The 14,433-nt window shown below is 31.6% G+C and overlaps 2 protein-coding genes across 3 annotated transcripts; one reads left to right on the top strand and one right to left on the bottom strand.

The window, feature by feature from the left end:
• Positions 1-1,568: 1,568 nt before the first annotated feature.
• Positions 1,569-2,756, top strand: LOC130821007 (B3 domain-containing transcription factor VRN1-like). Its single transcript, XM_057686599.1, has 2 exons — positions 1,569-1,691; positions 2,342-2,756. The coding sequence occupies exons 1-2, from the start codon at positions 1,605-1,607 to the stop codon at positions 2,639-2,641; spliced, it is 387 nt and encodes a 128-aa protein (XP_057542582.1). The 5' UTR covers positions 1,569-1,604; the 3' UTR covers positions 2,642-2,756.
• Positions 2,757-3,328: 572 nt separating this feature from the next.
• LOC130820981 (uncharacterized membrane protein At3g27390-like) lies at positions 3,329-11,822 on the bottom strand. Of its 2 annotated transcripts, XM_057686562.1 has the most exons (10): positions 11,633-11,822; positions 11,329-11,437; positions 7,497-7,698; positions 7,279-7,409; positions 6,566-6,854; positions 5,959-6,065; positions 5,338-5,461; positions 4,440-4,632; positions 3,933-4,176; positions 3,329-3,838 (listed from the first exon to the last, which is right to left on the bottom strand). In XM_057686562.1, exons 1-10 carry the CDS (start codon positions 11,724-11,726, stop codon positions 3,721-3,723), a joined length of 1,611 nt encoding a protein of 536 aa, XP_057542545.1. In that variant the 5' UTR covers positions 11,727-11,822; the 3' UTR covers positions 3,329-3,720. The 2 variants fall into 2 exon arrangements, with proteins under 2 accessions (XP_057542545.1, XP_057542546.1); XM_057686563.1 differs by lacking the exon at positions 11,633-11,822 and having other exon boundaries at positions 7,497-7,624.
• Positions 11,823-14,433: the final 2,611 nt, after the last annotated feature.

Genomic DNA, 14,433 nt, shown 5'->3' with positions numbered 1-14,433 from the left:
GAAAAATCGGATTTCCGGATCTGGGCGGACCTGATAACCGATTTTCAACACCCTTAGTTTAAAGATTCTATCTTAATTATGGTGAATATTTTCTATGGGAACGAAGGCAGAGGCAGTAGAAGATCAACACTTGATGGCCTGTATTACAGTATTAGTATATAAAGTAGTATTATGTCGACATTGTTGCCATTTGTAGTATTAGTACGGACTCTGTATTCTGTAACACTACCACTATTGCGATGCTAGCTGTGCAATTCTGCGAAAGCAAAAATAAGTAAAGTTTTATGATTTCCACTAGAGTTGCATCAATTTATTGCAAAACTACTACTACTACGTCATACTCTCTCTTCCATTTGTTCCTATGTTTCACTTCCTCTTAATTTTATTAGTTATTACAGAAAGTGATATCTTGTGAGGAGAAATATCATTATTTGTAGCAACTAATAAAATCAAAGAAAATATTTATTTTTGAAAAACTTTATATGGTAATCCTGAGATTTTAGGTTTTCCACGTGGTAATCAAAACTTTAAAAAAATCCACGCGGTAACCTTAAGGTTTACTAAATTGTTCTCCCGTGACCTTTTTGCACATAAAACGTTATCAAAACGTTGGCAAACATTACTTTCGAAGCTTTAAGGTTGTTGTACATCTATTTATGCGATTCACCATTTCAAATGCCATCAGTTCCAATCTTTTACCCAAAGATATAAACTCTAACTCTACCATCTTTGGATTTAAGGGAAAAAAATATGATTTAGATGAAAGATGGTAGAGTTGGGATTTATATTTTGGGGAAAAAGGTTGAAATTGATGGCATCTGAAACACTGAGTCGCACAGATAGACATACAACAGTCTTAAAGCTTCGAAATTAACGTTTGCTAATGTTTTTATGTGCAAAAAGGTCATGGTGGAATAATTACATAAACCTCATGATTATTGCGTGAATTTTTAAAAGTTTTGGTTACCACGTGGAAAACCCAAAACCTCAGGGTTATCACGTGGAATTTCCCTTTATTTTTTATCATTTTGAATTATAATGTGAGAGTTTTTTCACAAAAATAATACAAAATAAATGAAATATACACTTAATTTTTAATTTTGGTTGTAAAATAAGTGAGATAGTAATTTGCACTTAATTTTTAATTTTAATTGTCAACTTATTTTGTACGATTTGCTCTTTTAATAATGGTCCTTGTAACTTTCTTTTTATTTTAATCACAACTTATTCATTTATTCTTTTTCGATTATTTTTTACCCCATTTAATATACCAACTACAAAAAATTAATATTTTTACCTCTTTTTAAAAAGGTTCAATATAAATAAGACAGAGGGAATAATTGTTTCTATTGGTTTACCAGATGCACATAAATCAATTCTATACTGGAGTAGAGTACTAAATAATCAGATATACTATACTCTATAAACTAAGCTTTGCTTACAAATTATGTAAGGAGTATATGATAATTTCAACGGATCAAATAAAAGTTAATTTATTTCTTAATAATTTCCCTTTAAGAGTTATATAGCTTCTCCCTTCTAGAAGTATATTTCATCTCAACAAAACAAAAAAAACACCCACCAACTAAAGTAGGATTATCTTCATGGAAGGTGATGATAATGATGAGTGGCCTATAACCACTTTTTACAAGCTCATACTTGATCAACCCCGACTTGATCTCCAACAATTGGTAATTTTTTATACTCTTCTTTCTTGAATTACACGGTAATCATCACATTGATTTGGGTTAATTGTTGCGGGTTGATCATATTTACGTCTAAAATTTATGGGTGTTATGCTTTTATTTTGTGCCTTATATATATATATATATATATATATATATATATATATATATATATATATATATATATATATATATATATATATATATTGTTAATAAACTTAACATATTTCTTTTTTTAATTAAGTTTTCATATACGGGAGAAAGAGGGGTCTTGTGCGGTCAATCATCTCGCACACCCTCAAAAACCCTTCTGTCTACATTGATTTTTACGTAATTGTAAATTCATTTAAAGTTGGGTTAAATCGAATTCAGTTATAAGGTCGAATAAATATCGAATTGTTGGATCAATTTTAAATACCTCCACACGATAGGCTGAGGAGAAAGAGAAAAATTATGTGAAAATCGAACTAGAACCTTCCCTTTTTATTTGCTTTCATGATCTCTTATTATTATAGTACATTTTGTTATTTCTCTACATGTTATAGTGATTGATTATTATAATTATAAATTTTATAATCTCCATAAATCTTAATTATCATTTTTGTTTATCTATTTTGATTAACTATAATCATACATAAGTAATTATTGAATTTCAGGAACTTCCAAAAATATTTATGAACGCTTATGGAAATGATCTTTCAGACACCATATCACTAATTTTACCACCCAATAAAGTATGGAAATTTGACTTGGTAAGACAAAATAACAAGGCTTTTTTACAAAATGATTGGCCTAACTTTGTGGAGTTTTACTCATTGTCTCATGGCCACCTTTTAGTGTTCAAGTATCGAGGGAATTCTTGTTTCAATGTGGTCATATTTGATATGAGTGCTAGTGAGATTGATTATCCATGTCATCATGAAACAAGCCGCTCACAAAATCAGAAGGTTATGTAACATAGTTATCAGTTTAAATTTGAAAAAAGAAAAATCAGCTAATATTTTTGTATGAATTATTTTTTATTATTGGATAGCTAATAAAGTAAAGGATAAAGTGATAATCGAATTTAAGATTTTATTGGAAAAAGGATATTTACTTTAATTGAAATAAGTCCAATTCATTAAAAAAAAAAAAAAAAAAAAAAAAAAAAAAAAAAAAAAAAAACTTGACCTAATGGGGGCTTCTAAGTTGTATTACTATTAATATGAATTTTATGAACTACTCTACCAACTTAACAATGTTGCCAATTGTTGGTTAATGAGACTTTCTATATGCTTTATAGTAATGAGACGTTTAGTATGATTTCAATAATAAAATTTGTGCATTAGTCTAATTTGTGTTGCTTTATTTACATATAGTGGAGATACCAAGATAGTGGGACATTGTATGTTTACCTACATCCTTACTTTTACTGCTTCGTTCTTTTGAAATTGTTACTATTTGGTAACATATTGTAAAGAAAATATCATTATTAATAGCAATTTTAAAAATATATATGACCGTCTAGGTATAGTTTAGCGTTAGTGGTTTGGATGCCTCCTATATAAAGGCTCATCAAGTAAGAATGTTGTAGCTTTGTTGTGCAAATTTCCATCTTTTCACACTCTATTCTTGTAATCTAGCCGAAGATATCAATAATCTAAAAAAAGCTTTTGCGTTATTTATGAGATTATGTAAATATTTCAAAAAAACGAGTCGACAATTCTGCAGATGTTCACATACTTAGAGTTGTCGAACAAATTGCTCTGTTTGGAGTAAAACCTTACAAGTCCTTGTAGATAGGTAAAATCTATTCATATCCAATTTAACAACTAGTCTACCAATTTCATCTAGAGCGATAAGTAATAAATTATGGAGTTTTTCCGGCTTAGTTACTCATTATCGACCGATCTACTCCATGTTTTTCTATTTAACATCGAAAGCAGGATCCAAACGAACATTAAATAACCTTCACCCCAACAAACGACAAGACAACAAAGATAATAAGAGAAAAATAAAACATAGGCCACGACCATTGTCCCATAGGCGGGCAGCTTCATATCTCAATAACACCGCTATGCTTTGTTACTTCTTGTTCTATTTTCTTCACAACTTCAAGAAACCGACGTCTTGATGTAGGCAGCCGTGATAATGTCAAGCAAAGGCCTTGCAATCTGACCAAAAAAACGATCAATCAAAAACAACATACGGAAAACTGACTGTGTTTGAAACCAAACAACGCTTAATAGTTCCCGTTTAAAAACCTACCTTCTACTAATACCCTCCATTTGACCCCTTTTAATCTCATCCAAGGGAGGAACGCCACCATTCCGCCATGACTCAACTTTCTCAAACTCACCGGAATATAGACAGTGTTTGTAAAAATATAGTTCTTCTGCTTCGGTCAAATTCATATGCCTAATTTGCTCTTTCATCACACACATTGGTTCATAGAGCCAATCGAAAATCCTTCCCTCGGGTCTGTTCACTTGCGTTATTTCAATATTATCACCTTTAAAAAGACGAGGAAAACACAACATGATAACAAATTACATTAAAAATATAAATTTGCGCTTGTACAGAAAATCCATACAAGAGAAGAGTTGACTGCATACAAACTCGATGAGGTTCCATCCTAAAACCAATTGGCGATACGAGTGGTATCCCATTAAGCATACATATTAGTCAACGTCTCTTTAATTTTTCGATGTGAGTTATTTTTCCAACAAAAACCAACAAATAAATACGATAATGGGTTGAGCAAGTTTCGCTTACGCATTATAAATCCAGACGAACCACTCTTGATCGATCTAAGGAAGCACTCAAGGAAGGCATAAGCCGGTATCCCAATATTAACAATTTTGTTCTTTGAGTGTTTCCAGCTACCCAAATCCTCAAGTCCAAAGGCTCTTTCACGAAAAAGCTCCACGCCTATATCCTCGTAAGCTTTGAAAAGACTATCCCATATCTACAAAGCATCATGACACACGGAATAGAAATAAGTACACCATGGATGAACAAAAACAAGCTTGAGTAAAAAAAGAAAAAAAGAACCTAAGTGTAGAGGCGTTCAAAACAGATTAGATGACCCAATATTCACCTGACCTTGTGATCGAATCCGATTTAACCCGACTTAAAAATGGATTTACAATTATATAAAGAAAAAATTTACCATGAATATTACAACTTTTTATTAATTTCCCTACAATAACACCAACTTTTGATTAACCCGTGAATAATACCACCAACTTTTGATTAACCCATGAATAATACCACCAACTTTTGATTAACCCATGAATAATACCATCTTAGAAGGGTTTTTTCTTTAAACAATACCAACTTTAGTTTATTAACTAATTTATCAATTTTTTTATGTCATATAATCTCCTATAGTTTGATTTTTAGAATGTAAGGGATATTCTATGGAAATACCCCTAAGTTTGGTATTATTCATGATTAATCAAAAGTTGATATTATTGCATGGAAATAAGCAAACGGTTGTATTATTACTAGTAATTTTCCCTTTTATAAAAACTAGTGTGGACAAAGGACCCGATTTTAAACCGATCCAAAACACCTGACTTAAAATCGACTCGATAACCCGAATGAACACCTAGTCAAGTGGTATCCAGATCAACAGATACAGTGCTCTCGAAATCAGCAAGGTTCTTACCACTTTTGCCTGAAGTGAGTTTGTTTTGTTAGAAATCAAAGGTTCATCTGCATCAGAATGTTTTCGGAGATCCTTCAAGGGCAGCTGTTCTGGAGCGGGTTCAACTCGATCACGATATCTGGTTCTGGCTGCCCAAGTACAGAAATTTTTCATATGATTGTCTACATCAGTTGGTCAAGCACACGACTGGTGCTATATAAACACAAGTATCATAATCCGAGCAACAACCATTGAATGCTACACAAGCATCCGTGGTTGTTCATTTTAAGTGGATATAAATTAGCGTTAGATCATTGTCACATGATTCGCAAATTTCCTCACGAATTGCGAATCGAAAAAGCGAATTATGGTCGACTTTGAACTATTTTTGGCAAATTTAAGCGAATAGCGAATTTTCAAAAAGTGAATTAGCTAGCGAATTATGCTACACTGAGTTAAATATATTAACCCATGAACCATATAATCCAAAACCATGTATATCCATTTTTCTCCTATATTTTCTCCACAATGTTTATGTTATAAAACCGAGCCATGGCAATTATGAGAAATATCGTATGTAAACTCATCATAATGTACTCGTTTGTATATTCGTGTGTAATCATTTGGGTCTAGAGGCAGTACCTGGGAAAGCAGGAACCTTCTCTAAGGTATAGTAAATCATTTGTGTACTCATCATATATGGATGCAGAAGCAATTACATACAGCAATCCTCTTTTGGTTGAATTCTCCTAAAATTCACAAAAGAAAAAGCAAATTTCATAGATATCATAGTTTCAAAAATCAATTAAAAAAAAAAAAAGCAAATTGAAAGCTTGAAACATATAGGGGTGTTTGGCTATTGACCATTAGTTATTGGTTGTTGGCTTTTTTTATTGTTTGTTTGATCAACTGAAAATATTGTGTTTTTAAGTTAGATTAAAAATTCAGTCGTTTATGCAGATGTCTGACAAATTTAGGTATTGATTGTTGGCTGATTTTAGAGAAAAAGTGCGTCAACAAGCCAAAATCCAACAAAAAAAGTTAACTGGAGTAACTTTTTCATTTTGACTTAAAAGACAGCTTCCAGCTTTTCAACCGAGTTAAACCAATTTACCACACTTTTTTTGGTTGTTTAATCAACCAACAAGCCAAAAGCCGAAAACTACCAAAAAGCTAAGCAAAAGCCATGAACCAAACACCCCATAAAGGGATAGAAAACATCATAGTTACTTCCTGAAGATTTGGATACCTCGTATGTGACAACCGCAGCATAAAATCCAAAAGCGATACTTGAAAGGATACCGAGCAGCAAGGCAAAAAGGACAACAATTGGCCATAAGAGAATCCAAAGGCCAGCAAAAGGAACACACACAGTTTCTAAGAAAGGCCCCTCCCTTCCTATGAGATCTTGTATTAACCGGTGCCACCCTTTGAACAGCAGTAGAGGAGTTTTATAGATAGTTATTAGTGTAATGATTGGAATGTCGACAACGATACCAAGTATGGCTGATACGATACATCCAGGTAACACCGCAACCCTACAACAGAAGGTCGATCAAATAAAAAACACAGCAACTAGTTAAAGATTTAAAGACTAAGCAATATTTCCTGCATTTTTGGACACGAGACCCATCGAGTCCTTGGTCACTTAGTGATCTCGAGGATCATATAAAAACATATACACACAAAACAGAGATAGGGATGTTTGGCGAACGACTAATAGCTGATTACAGCGGCTGATTTGACTAGCTGATTTTGAACATATTGCTATGAACAACTAATTTACCAAACACTGACATTGGATGGTTTGACCACCCAACCCTTTATCTGTATCAAAATAAGTTAAAATTGTCTAATAAGCTATTTTGACAAACGCCTTGATCAATCAAAAATGTTTTAAAGATATATGCAACCTTTTGCCCTACTAATTAAGACAAGTAAACAAAGTAATAACATGCATACTTGAGTTCAATAGGTTCTTCTCGTTTGGAGTCAAGCATCTCATCCATGACAGAAAAATAAGAATGAAATGAAAAATCAGCGAAATCGCGAACAATTGTACAAGCTCCCCATAAGTTGTTCCATGTTCCATCCTACAAACTCGAATACAAATAAACAATTATTCATAACATAGTTAATATGATGCGCTTATGCACAATGTATGAACTTCAAAACATTACCGTGAAGACTCTAAACAACTTAATAGCAAGGGACTCCTGTTCAGTGCTGATGGCTTTGAACGTTTCCATGACAGGCCACACATAACCATAACCGATTCCCATTATTGCACTTCCTACGACACCAACCACTGTCCAAATTGCTATCGGTATTGGTACCAACAATATCAACAGGCATTTCATATATGGTCCGAATTTCTTTGTTCTGTTAAATAAAAAACCTTATCAAGCAAAAATACTACAGCTTCACAAGTTAACTATAATGATCTGGGAGAAAGGAGATGTTTGGTACTTGAGTAAGCATTAATTTCATTCATGAGCCAGGTTCCTTGTTCTAGCTTTCACACTCCAAAATATTTAGGCTTTTTTGTTCCATCTTACTAAATACTCACTCCATCCTTAACTGATAGTAGGTCACGTTTGAGTAAGTTTCAATTATATCAAATCAAGTTATGACACTAAATTATCCATTTTACAAGGATTTTACGTTTCCATGGACCACCATACTAATAAGTAATACTAATAATGAATTCTTGGAGGATGTGAGCTAGCTCAGCTTATAAAGTCTAGAGGTTGTAGGGAGTTACACATCATTATCATCATCATCCCAGTTGGTCCGCCCAAGGCAAGGTCTAGGAAGGGTGGGAAACAAGGTAGACCAATACCCTCAATCCTCATCACGAGGAGGTGGCGTTCGAAGAGAGCCCTCAACTACAATATTGCCTAGCAAATAAAAGTCGCTTAGGGATCAATTCTCGTCTACACCACCACCACTTGTAGCTTTCTATACACCAAAGTCCAAAACAAATATAACCTTCCTTAGTTTATAGTAAACATTTCTTTAAGGCACACTTCGATATAAATAAGGAAGAAAATATTACATCGACAAAGATTCTTTACAATCATATCATTTATTTGGAATGGCGATGGTAAAAAGGTGAGCTATCTTTTAACTTAGGACAAAAAGAATGTTTTGGACTACTGAACAAAAGCTCCAGCAAATACTCTCCAAGTATGAGTGGGTACAAAGCAATGTGGCAACCATCAGTGTCACATGATTCATTAGGCGCCTCGCAAATCGCGAATCAAAAAAGCAAATTATAGTCAATTTTAGTCCATTTTTAGCCATTTTGAGCAAATTGTAAATTCAAAAGACGACCTAACAAGCGAATTATATTTCACGACAATTGTCCTACAAATCAGTATTAATGGTGTATGCTTTTGCGAAGATGGGGATTGTATTAGTACGGTCATCAAAAGTCATAATGAACAAGTAGTGAGATGTGTTGGCCAATATTCTAAGCATAAGTGAAAGGCTACGATAGTTGAAGCAAATCAGCCCCTTTTAGCCATCAAAAGGCTGCACGATGTAATGCTCCCAATGTGACCTTAGAAAGTGATTGCTTAAACCTTATCAAGAAGCTCAATGCAAAAACTCAGGATAACTCCTATTTCATTCGAAACAAGTGGCTCAAGCTATAGCACGCCTAAGCACTCTCGATTCAAATATGTTCCTTTGATTTTGCTATATTTTCCATTTATCATCATCCAACTAATTTTGTTACATTTCTATCATATCATAATCTTATTCACAAACTCAACCTACATTGTATCTTATCCACACATTTTTTTCATCTATTGTTTTATTAAAAAATAACCGCATGTGATCCCACATCAAAGATTTTTTCGTCTATTATTGGTTCTTTATGTTCCACTCTTTTTTGCTTATATTGGAATCCATGGTGAGTTTTCTTATACGTATTCAATGATTTTTATCGCATTCTTGGCAGAGTTCAAGCTATTGGGCTCTAATTGACCTCATTCCTTTTGCCCTTTCTTACGAGGAGTTAGAGTTAGGTTATGGTTTGTATGTCATCTACCCAAAACCCTGGCTTTTATAAGCAGGAATTATTGGGTATGATGGTATGGTATTACAAACATATAACCTTAATGAGCCTATTACAAATTGATTTTAGGATGAAACTCATCAAGTTCATCTGCAATCAACTTTTTTACTACATTTCTATTTCCAATTAGATTTAAGACGGGACTGAAGAAATTTATAGTGCGGAATTCGGTTTGGGTTTAATTTGGTGAATACTAGATTTGTATTAATTATTCAATGAGAACACCTCTATCTATACATAATTTGATCATCTAATAAGGAAACAAAAATATTACGGAATATTAAAATTAAGAAAACTAAATCAGAATAAAATAAAATATAAAATAAAATATTCTACTGATATTCTTCTTTCCTACACTCCCCCTTAAGTTCGGTCTTGAGATCACCGAGATCGAACTTGCCAAAAATATTCTTCAATGACTTTTGAGCCAATTGACTTGATTAGAAAAATCGCTAGCTGATCTTTTGATTTTACATAGGACATTTGGATAATTTTTCCAGCAAATTTGTCATAAATTTTTGAGTTTGGATAGGAAAACGGGTAAAGGATTTGAATGGGTTGAATGAAGAAAATTAGGGTTGAAAGAGGGTGAAAGACTTGAATGGGAAACGGATCTACTCACGTGGACCCTTTTGATTTGTGTTTCTGGGTTTGTGCTTGACTCTTTCGTATTTGGATTTGCTGATTTTGGTTTTAAGCCCTCTTGATTTAGACTTTCTAGTCTTGATTTTTGGTTTTGTGTTTCTAGGTATGGTTTTCATCTTGATTTTTTGGATTTGGTGTTGAATCTTGCATTTTGTTATTGATTTCTAGACTTAGGGGGTTTGGATTTGGAATGCTTGTTAGTCGGTTTTCTTAGTGAGGAATGGAAAAAGTAGTCATGCCACCATTTCGGTGACGCGCCGAAGCTTTGGAGGCGATTTTTTCGTTCTTGAACTCATCACTTCGCCGGAATGATGAACTTCCAAATTCTGACCGGCTTTCTTCCCCTTTTTCGCTCCCCCTTTCGTTAGTGACGGACCCAAGAAAGGTGGAAATGGATGTCCACAATTCATGTGCACTAGTAGTATGGTCAAGGACAGCATTGGCAATGGTGGTGTCAAAGGTGTAAAATATCCATGACATCACTAGTGCATCGTTTTGGATCCATTGAGGATCTTTGTTTTCTGGAGGGGCGGCAATGATTTGATTGAGCCGCCACCGATCTGCTATTTCTTGTTTAATTTCATTACACCACTTGGTATAATTTGTAAATTTCAAATTTTCAGAAACATTTGGGTAAGCATGGATTTTTTGGTTATATGTTTGGATACTTTTGGTTTAATTTTGATTTGGATTTTCCTGGTTTAATTTTTGTTCTAGTTTTGGTTTGATTTTGATCTGGTTTTTTTGAGTTTAGTTTGGTATTGATTTTTCTGGTTAATGATGAATGTCGTGGCCGATCACTGGTCACCGAAAAACATCATTGGCTCTGATACCATGAAGAAATTCATAGTGCGGAATTCGATTTGGGTTTAATTTGGTGAATACTGGATTTGTATTAATTATTCAATAAGAACACCTCTATTTATACATAATTTGATCATCTAATAAGGAAATAAAAATATTACGAAATGTTAAAATTAAGGAAACTAAATCAGAATAAAATAAAATATAAAATAAAATATTCTACTGATATTCTTCTTTCCTACAGGAACCTCATCGGCTTTGCGTGCATTAACTTTTTTTTTTTTTTTCAGTTTGTTATCCTATTCTCCCACCAAAAATCAGATAAAACAATTTAAGGGACAAATGATAATCATCTAATCCACACATATACCATTTACTGAAATTTAATTAAATTGCTGAAAATAAAAGTAAACTAAAACTAACACATAAAAGTAATCATCCAGTTTAAGAAAAGAGTGAAAAGGATGATGTAAGGTTACTTGATCAAGCAGTAAATACTCCAGAAAAGATGAAGAGGCCATAAACCAAGCACAACTCCAGTGTCACCAAATGCAATTATAAGAAATACAAACGGACTTATTATAGCACCTGCAACAAAATTACATTACATAAATAAATCAATAAATAAAATAATACCCATCATATTTTGATTTGGGGTAGGCCGAAGAATCCCGAACACTAGGCTAACTCAGAATTCTTCGGTACCTATTATTTTATTATTAAAAAAAAACCCAATTTTTAGAAAATAGAAATGGTTTTTAAGGATTATTTTTGTGAAATGACCTTTGGCAACTCCAAGAACAAAGAGGAAGGCAAAAACAGGGATAAAGACAATGAAGTAGGCGATCAAAACGCATATGTTATTTTGGGTTTGCATTTCTCAAATTGTAAGTAATTTTAATCAATCAAAGAAAATATGAGTATTATGAGTAATTGATATGAAGTTCTGGGACTTTGATAAACAGTCGTAAGATGACATTGACCCAAGTTTATCTTGGTTCATGTCTTTATCAATCTTTAACATTTTTATTTTGATTGTTTTTACTTTGTAAATTTTTTATTTTAATACTTAGTCCGTTCTAAAATACTCACTACGTAATAATTTTTGACATTATTTATTATTTAATTATATTTTATATATTATGATTAATGTGTAAGAAAAAAATATAATTAGTTAAAATTTTATTTTTCTTTTCATTATACTTGTTACTTTAAGTGATTTTTTTTAAATTCTTTTAAAAAAAAAGGTGATATTATTTTAGACAATATGTCATAATGGGATGCTAGTATTTTGAAATGTGGAAATATATTTTTTTTTTTGGAAAATGGAAATATATTCTTTTGTTGACTTTAATGCTAGTGTTTTTTCATTATAAGCCCCCACTATGTTTGGTTCTATAATCAAATCCCAAAGCATAACCGGAGTTTCTCTCTTCTCCTTTTCCCAAAAACCCTCGTACGGTCAGATGGATTGAGTTTAAATTTAATAAATTAAATTAACTATTGTAATATTTAAATTATTATTTTAACATACGAAATGACATATGAATAATTAAATATCACACTCTTTGTTTTCATATGACTTTTTCAAATAGAATTTACTAAGAAAAAACATATTCATGTGGAATACTGTTAAATTCGTTTCAATATATACTTTCTAAATATTAAATTTTTAGAATCTTTAAAAACTCACAATTAAAATTATTGAATTTTAAAGTTTATATTGGAGTCTGTGAAAAAAATAAATGAAAAGAACATTTGAAACAGAAAGAATAATATTTTTTAAATGGGTGTACGCTTTGATTAAGTGAATGAGACAATTGAAAAGTATTTTGCTAAAACTAGGTTTATGTTATTTATCTTTCAATATTGTCTTGTCATGTTATTTCAAATTCTTTATGATTTAGGATATTCTTCATTACTTAAAATATAATGGAGGGTTCATTATTCAAATTTAATGGTTAGAGTTGTTTGATAGGGGAAAATATGGGAAATTTTAAAATTTTATTTTTTATTCTAATATAGATGTCAAAATCTTAAAATGGGTAATTAAGAAAAGTAATAGAGAGGATCGTTGTTGATGGCCATGTATAGGTTTGTAGGCAAATGGAAATTAAGAAATTGATTTTAAGGTCATCCATAATTAAGGGAGTAGTGGGCATAGTTCGTGTGTTAGTGATAGTTATTCTTTATATAATAATAAGTCTATAAATAGAAGATCATTAATCAATTTCAATTTAGTTATCTCACTTTATTATAGTGAATTTTTCACTATATAAAAGTGTCGTACTCTGTAAAGGTTAGACTCTATAAATCATCATCATTGTATATCTAGTGAATTTCACTTATAAGAAATTATAATCATAATCTATGAGCAAAAAAGGCACCAATTCATACTTACAAAGAAAAATGCGGTCAAAAAACTCTTCGGCTCGAGAAAAATCCTCAAAAAAATCTTTAAAAAAATTACTGCAACAAAAAAGATCGAATATTAAAGCTGAATTTATAAGCTCGCATCGAATCACACAAGCTTGAGTCTAATTTTGATTAGGGTTTTAAGGGGTCATATGTAAATCGCTTTTAACATAAGGATATTAAGGATTAAATTGTTACATAGACAAATGTGAAAAATTAAATAGGACAAATGAGTTGAATAGGATGTAGTATTTTATACTAGTATTTGACTCTCTCCTCACATATTAATAAAATATGTTTTTTTCATGTAGATGTAGCTAATATACTGTTAATAAACTGAATTAAATTTGTATGATATCTATTGTTTTGTCATAATATTATGTCATATCTTATGTCCATATAATTAGTCACATTTTTCAATTTTAGAGTTTTGATTTTACTTGTTCGAAACAAAACATTAAATATATTGAGAATTAAAATGGACATATTTTTGTCAAAGAAAAGGTGATTTTGGATTAGATTCAAAATTTGCATCTTATTAATGTTCAATTTGGTAATTTTTATCAAGGATTTGCCATGGGATCTAGCTCTAGAGTTAAAGCTTCATTTTAGTCTATGCAACGATATATTCAGATGTACATATGACAGATAATTTTAAATTAATATTATTATCACACTTTTATACTACAGTTTTACTGGAGAAGCGTGCGTCTTGAACCCCAATATAAAAATTAAGAATTCTAGCTTATATATAAAAAAACACAAATTTAAAAAGATATTTGTATACACACATGATTGTGATATATATTGTATAAACTCTTTGTCTAGAAATGATGCTAATAAATATTATTTATTGTAAAGTTTATAATAATACCAATCAAATGAAATTTAGTATATTTACGGCCCGTTTGGTTAGTGGTACTAAATGATGATAAAAGGAATGATTTTTAGTGTAAAATTTCATCAAAAGTTTCATGTCATTCCCATGTGATGAAACTTTAATCACAAAAAAGTTTTTTTGTTTACAAAATTTCATTACCACATGATATCATCTCCTCCATTGGTAACGCATTAGAATGAAGTTAATGAAGAAATGAGATGATTGAAGCTGGACAAGCATGACCAGGTAGCAAAGAGATTTTTCCCAAAATTAACTAGTTTTCATTCCT

The sequence above is a fragment of the Amaranthus tricolor genome, chromosome 8, assembly GCF_026212465.1.
Source record: "Amaranthus tricolor cultivar Red isolate AtriRed21 chromosome 8, ASM2621246v1, whole genome shotgun sequence".
Classification (NCBI taxonomy): Eukaryota; Viridiplantae; Streptophyta; class Magnoliopsida; order Caryophyllales; family Amaranthaceae; genus Amaranthus; species Amaranthus tricolor.
This window is presented reverse-complemented; position numbering and strand designations above follow the sequence as displayed.